The sequence below is a fragment of the Morus notabilis genome, unplaced genomic scaffold (assembly GCF_000414095.1).
Source record: "Morus notabilis unplaced genomic scaffold, ASM41409v2 Scaffold57, whole genome shotgun sequence".
In the NCBI taxonomy this organism is placed as follows: Eukaryota; Viridiplantae; Streptophyta; class Magnoliopsida; order Rosales; family Moraceae; genus Morus; species Morus notabilis.
In genome coordinates this window covers 115,456-122,067 of record NW_010357689.1, presented here as the reverse complement: position 1 = coordinate 122,067, position 6,612 = coordinate 115,456, and the positions used below count along the sequence as shown (strand labels likewise).

Sequence of the window (6,612 nt, the reverse complement as noted above, 5' to 3'; positions counted from 1 at the left end):
ATTTCAATAAAGAATTCATTGTTCCAATAAAAAACAATCAACTTTCAGACAAATAACAAGATAACCGTAGTAACAACATAAAAAATAAGATAAAAGTTGACTTTTTTTTTTTTTTTTTTTTTTTTTTTTTTTTTTTACTTTTCGTAATAAAGCATTCAAATATGGGTGGTATTTAACATCAAAGAATATTTCACATTTATAAAAAGTGTAAAGTTTGTAAAGTTCGGGGGTCATTAACGTAACATTTAACAGTTTAAGGGTAAATTGGGATACCTTGTATTCCTTAAGGGATAAAATTGAAATTAATACATTAATTTTACTAATTTATCTCATTAAAAAGCATTGTATATCTGATATAGGCTAATTCCATCTTTTTTTTTAACGGTTTTGTAACGGTTGGATTAAAAGTGTCAAGTTTGTAAAGTTCGAGGCTATTAGTGCGAACTTAAGAATTTAGAGAGTAAATTGAGACAATGAGTATTTCTGAGGGGTTAAAATTGAAATTATCTTCTATCAAAGTTATTAACCTTTTTATTTATTTGGAGGGGAAAGGAAAAACTGGGGGAGGAGTGCAAAAGGGAAATCCTGTTTTCTCGCAGGCACTACACAACACGACACTCGCGACGAGCCAAACTCAGATATTCAGAATCAAAATCAGTTGTAAAAAAAAAAAAAAAAAAAAATGGAAGACAAAGGAAACCAAAACCAAAATCAAAACCAAAATCAAAATCAAAACCAAAATCAAAAGGCAATTCCAAACCCTAATCGGGGCTCAGCAGGATTCACGGGAAAGTCATGCAAAGGATGCCTCTACTACTCCTCTCTCCAGAAATCCAAATCCAAGAATCCCACTTGCATTGGCTTATCCCGTACTCTCCACCAAGGTTTTCTCTCCCGATTTTTTCATTTTCTCGTTGTTTTCTATTTGGCCGGAGAGAAAATTGAGCGAAATAGTGGAAACGAAACGAGCGTACAATTTTGTTATTATTCTTATTGTTTATTTGTTTTGGATCAGAAATCGGAATTGTTATTTGTTTCAACTTTTTTCCTTTTAAATGATGATCATCTATAAAATCGAATAGATAAACAGTGTTACCATACGATTTTTTTTTTTTTTTTGCTGGAAATATTAGGAACTATGATTCTCTTGTTTGCAATGGTGAAATGCGGGAAATAGTATAACGTGATGCGTTTTCTGTTCGGAAAATTTTGTGGTATCCAAACGGGGAATTAGGATCTAATTGAGGTTTTTCTTATATTTCTGAGTATTGATTGATAAAAAGAGTGCTTCTTGTGGAAAAAGTATATCACGTCTTCATGTAAATTTATGTGGAGTGCCGCATTCCTTCTGCTTTGGTTACTGTTCAATCTTCCGGCTACTGAAATGTTTGAGTGGAAGAACTTATTTGCTGCAAACCCATAACTAATAAAAATGAAATACAGATAGTAGGCTCGTTTGAGGGAACCTTAATAGGGTTTTCGTGAAGCCCAAACCTTCCAAAGACACCAAAATGTCAAATAATTCATCCACACATTAAATGTACGTATCTTATGGGTTTGCTTTATTTCTCAGTTTTGGAATGTCCTTGTGTTGAATCTTGATTGCTTTTTAACTGAGGAAACATCCTCCTGAAATTTTGAGTCAAAGATCTGCTCTTTTAAGTGCCTGCTGACTGAATAAGTTGCCATGCTTTTTGTGTGTACCGCTACCAGTTTAAAGTTTAGGAAGACAATAGATTTCTGTGTTTGGCGTGTCTTCTTGTATTGCATGGAATTACCTTCTGCGTCTCAAAATTTATGTTTTGGCTTCTTGTTGTGATCACCTTTATTATGAGCATTGAACAACATGAATGCATATTTGAAGTATGAAAATTTTCACCATTAAGCATATGGTGCTATCTTAGCTATTGCAGACACATCTGATGAATTGTGTATGCTAGGTCCATTATGGCATTTAGTAATTGGTGTAGTTTTCTTGACACATTTTTTCTCAACGGAAAAATTATTGAAACCAATAACTGACATTTTGATTTTTCCAGTACCTGGATATATCGTGGGAGAAACTGAATTGGAAGCTTCTAAAGAGGGCCGCAGCTTTACAGATTTCAAGTATGCTTGTGTGGGCTACTCGGTGTACTTGGACAAAAAAGATTCTTCATCAAATGAACCGCAGAACACACAAGCAGAATTGCCGTTTTGTGTAGGCCTTGAGGTGAAATGTCTCGGGACTGAATACGTGTTATTTTGATATTCTCAAGCTGGTACACCAATGCTAGGTGCACATAGTTCGTGAAATTGAAGTATAGAATTGTTTTATAAATTAAAAATTAAATCATTCAGTATGTAGTGATTTTTAAAGTGGCTTTTGCATTCTGATCAATTGATAAGCTGACATAAATTAACTTATGTGTTAGGTATTGTTGGACAAAAGGCCTGATGGCCATACACATTCTCCCGCTCCCGCTCCTGCTCCTACTCATGTTCATAAAAGTGAAGGTACCGAAAGTCTTTTTCCTTTCTGTTTGGAACATGTCCATTAATCTCTGGTATTGCAGTAGTGTGTATTTAATCTTGGATACTGTTTTCTTGAGTAAAATTATTGTTCTTCTGTAGAGCTCTCAGTTATTGATAGTTTCTCAACTATCGTTGACCTTCTATTCCGCTAACTTACTCCCTTCTTGAAACTTGCTTTGTTTCACTTAGTTGTGTTATAGGTACTCCCAAAACATACTTCGAAGTTGGATGCGAGATCATTTTATCTGGCTATGCTATTTCTCTCATTCTTTTTAGTCGTGTTTGGTCACCATGAATGTGATTTCTCATCCTTTCTGTAGTGTTCAGTTTTTATACATCCTCTTTGATGTGTCTAAAATGTGAAAATGCTGGGATTGGGGTAACGTGGGAACACCATTAAAGAAAAAAAATACCTGATCGACTGCTTCTATATCTTTATTTTCATTGTAGAATCTTTTCATGTTGTTGATTGGTACTCCATTAATATTTGTCAATTACCAAATTTCGCAAGGCAATTTGAGGTAGCGATCTGTTGACTAATTCATCCTTTTGGGATGCTGGGTAATGATTCTTTTTGGTTTTTCTACCAGAAAATGTCCGTCCTAGTTCTCTTCCTCAACCTCCACCTCGGACCTATAAACCCCTGCATTCTGCAGGAGAGGAATACCTAAACAGGCAAGTTAGAACTTTGATTAAAAAAGTTTTTCCTACCATAAGTGCGTTACGTGTATATGTTTACATTGCTTGTAGTCTTTTCTACCATCAAAAGCCTAAAGTTCATTTATACTCAGGTTTAAGAGGAATGCGTTCCTAGTAGCCTCGGGTGTGGCTAGGAATGTGAATCGGGTGTGCAACCACATAAAAGAGAGTTTGGATGACATTCTATATCCATATCGGAGACGGCCCAAGTAAAGAGTTCTTATTGCAGTTGTAATGTAAAAGGGAAAAAAGAAATGCAGAAGCTTAGTACCAGAAGTGGCATTTTCTACTTATGAATTTTCATTAAATTTGCTTTTGTCGCTCTCGCTTCGTGTATTAAGAAATAATGCTTTTCTGGAGCGGCAGCTCTCTTTTTTGCTGGATTTCGTAACAATGGGTTTATATGGTTTCATTAATCCTACAGGTTATTTGTTTACTTCTTTTAAAATTGTTGATTTTAGTAGGCTTAATAGGCGATGCTTAAAGAATCATCATGAAGCATCAAAATCTATGTTTAAATCCTGTAATCAGTTGAAATGAGTTTGATCTGTTTACAAAGAATAACAAGAATGAGGCCTCGTGCTTCTATTATTTGCTATGAAGAGTGAAGGCCTCGCGTCTTCAAGTGTTGATGATCCGCCGCTAATAGTTGGTTTCTTCTGTTTGCGTTAAAAAATGCACTTTGAGTTAATTACATTATATGTTTAAAAAAAAATGTTGGGTTCATTTATCTAAGAAAACTGAGGCTGCTTTGGCAAGTTATGAAACGAACCATAGTCAATGGATTCGGTTGTAAAAGCTTCTGGCTTAAGAGATTTTTTTTCAATGTTCTTAAGGAACCAAACCGTGATCAACTTTTTTTTTTAATGAAAAAGGTTCGTCCTTGTCTGTTAGTTTTTTAAACAAAAAACATGTTTAGTAATTGCTATAACTTTGGTAACTATGATTTAAATCCATAAATAGTACATAAACATTTTTCTCTTTTTCCAATTAGTTCTTTTAGTCAATCTCGTCTCATGAGTCATTGACTCAAAAAGTTTCTCATAAATAGTCCATTTGTTAAATTTTAAATGGACACCGTTAACATTATTTCATAAAAGGTCCTTAAATTATCTTCTCTTGAACAAGAACAATGCAAAGGTGCTCAAGATGATCTGATAATCTGAGGATCAAACCCAAAATATAAAATTATATTATGGTGGTCCAAACCCAAAATATACCATTTTACTAGGTAGGAAATGAAAAACGGAGCGCAACGGCAAAAACGGCAGTCAAAACGGTTCGTACGGACCGGTCAAAGTTTGGTCAAAATTGGTTTTTTTTTTCAGCCTTGAAAAATGACATGTAGTTTTTTTCGCTGATGAGGAAAAACGACGCCGTTTTCACAAAATGACACAAAACTGTCACTTACAAAACGATATTTCGTTTTAGACAATGAAACTCATCGTCGTTTTTGTTGTCCCTAACCTCCAATTGGGTCAAAATGACCTATATGGACCCGCGACCCGACCTGGCTATATCTTGGCCTCCTGAACTTCGTTTTTGACGATTCAAAAGGGGAACGAAACCGATTCCGACCATTTTGAAAGCTTTAAAACAACGATTAATCAGCCAAACCGGCACTCAAAACCCATCAAATTCATCATCCATAAGACATATTTGAAGTGGGTAACCTCAAAGAATCATTTCTTTAAGCTGAAACACATATTCAAAATTTTAGGTTTTTGTTCCACGAAAAATGGAAAACTCCGGAAATGCATAGCCTCAAAACTCAAATTGGAGGCTCTGATACCAAATGTTGAAACTAAAAAAATGAACCAATTGAGACTTGAAGCGTTCACAAGGGATTAACAAACATGCCCTAAAATTTTAGGTCTCAAAATAGTGAGAATTAAAGCTACCCAGAAAATATATGAAAATTATTACAATAAACAAAAATTTAAATAAAAGTATTTTCTGGTAGCTCACGTGCATCCATGTATGGATGTTGTGCATCCAAAAGCCTCTCTTAAGAGGAAATATAAAATTTTGTGGGAAAGCTTCGTAACAGAACAATCCGGACAATTTGACATGTTTAGACTCACGAGATGCGAGTACATAAACATTCACTATTATTGAATTCTCACAATTAAATATGTCATATAATAATAACAACATAATATAAATTTTATGGCATCAATAATCAAACAAATTGTATACGAAATGCTCAGGAAAAATTTATTTGAAAAATTATGAGAATTAGCCACCAATTAAAAATGTAATCAACATTTAAAATTATAAACATTAAAATATGGTGGCCTAAACCCAAAATATACCATTTTAATAGGTAGGAAATGAAAACAAGGGAGTGCAACAGCGTAAACGGCGGTCGAAACAGACTTCAGATGTGTTCGTACGGACCGGTCAAGGTTTGGCCAAAACTGGTTTTTTTCTTCAACCTTGAAAACCGACATATAGTATTTTTTTTTTTTTTTGCTGATGAGGAAAAACAACTTCGTTTTCAAAAAATGACGCAAAATTGTCACTTGCAAAACATGTTTTTTTTTTTTTGCTGATGAGAAAAAACGACGTCATTTTTAAAAAATGACACAAAACTGTCACTTGCAAAAACGACATGTCGTTTTAGACAGAAAATGAAACTCAGTGTCATTTTTTGTCGTCCATGACCTCAAGCCAGGTCAAAACAACGTGACCCAAGAGACCCCCGGGACACCCCCGGAGCTAGAACGGGGCACCATGGGGCACCCCCGAGACACTCCCGGGAGACCCCCGGGACAACCCCCAAGACATCCCCGGAACACTCCCGGGGCACCCCCGGGACACCCCCGGGGCACCCGCCGGACACCACAACGACAACCCCGGGCCACCCCCGGGACACCCTCGAGACACCCCCGGGGCACCGTCGGGGCACCCCCAGGGGAACCCCGGGCCACCCACCGAGCACCCCCGGGGAACCATCGAGACACCCCCGGGACACCCGCAGAACAACCCCGAGAGGCCCCCGGGACAGCCTCGGGAAAACCTCAAGGCACCCCCAGGAGACACCCGGGGAATCCCTGGGGCACCCTCAGCGCACGCACGGGGCACCCCCGGGACACGCCTGGGACACCCACGGTGCACCCCCGGGACACATCCGGGACACCTCCGGGACAGACCTGAGACACCCCCGGGGCAACCCCGGGGCACCCCCGGGGCACCCCCTGGAGTGACACCCACACGACACCGCCGAGACACCCCCAAGTGTGACATCCCCCGGACAGCCCCGGGACACCCCTGAAACAGCCCCGGGGCACCCCCGAGATAGCCCCAGGGCTCCCCCGGGGCAGCCACGGGACACCCCCGGGGCATCCCCGGGACAGCCCCGGGCCACCCCCGGGACACCCCCGGGGCACCCCTGGG

General features: G+C 38.7%; 1 protein-coding gene across 1 annotated transcript; it reads left to right on the top strand.

Annotated features, from left to right (window-relative positions):
• Nucleotides 1-551: 551 nt before the first annotated feature.
• Nucleotides 552-3,670, top strand: LOC21401508. Its single transcript, XM_024174492.1, has 5 exons — nucleotides 552-884; nucleotides 2,040-2,212; nucleotides 2,415-2,496; nucleotides 3,105-3,189; nucleotides 3,306-3,670. The coding sequence occupies exons 1-5, from the start codon at nucleotides 683-685 to the stop codon at nucleotides 3,424-3,426; spliced, it is 663 nt and encodes a 220-aa protein (XP_024030260.1). The 5' UTR covers nucleotides 552-682; the 3' UTR covers nucleotides 3,427-3,670.
• The last annotated feature ends 2,942 nt before the right edge of the window (nucleotides 3,671-6,612 follow it).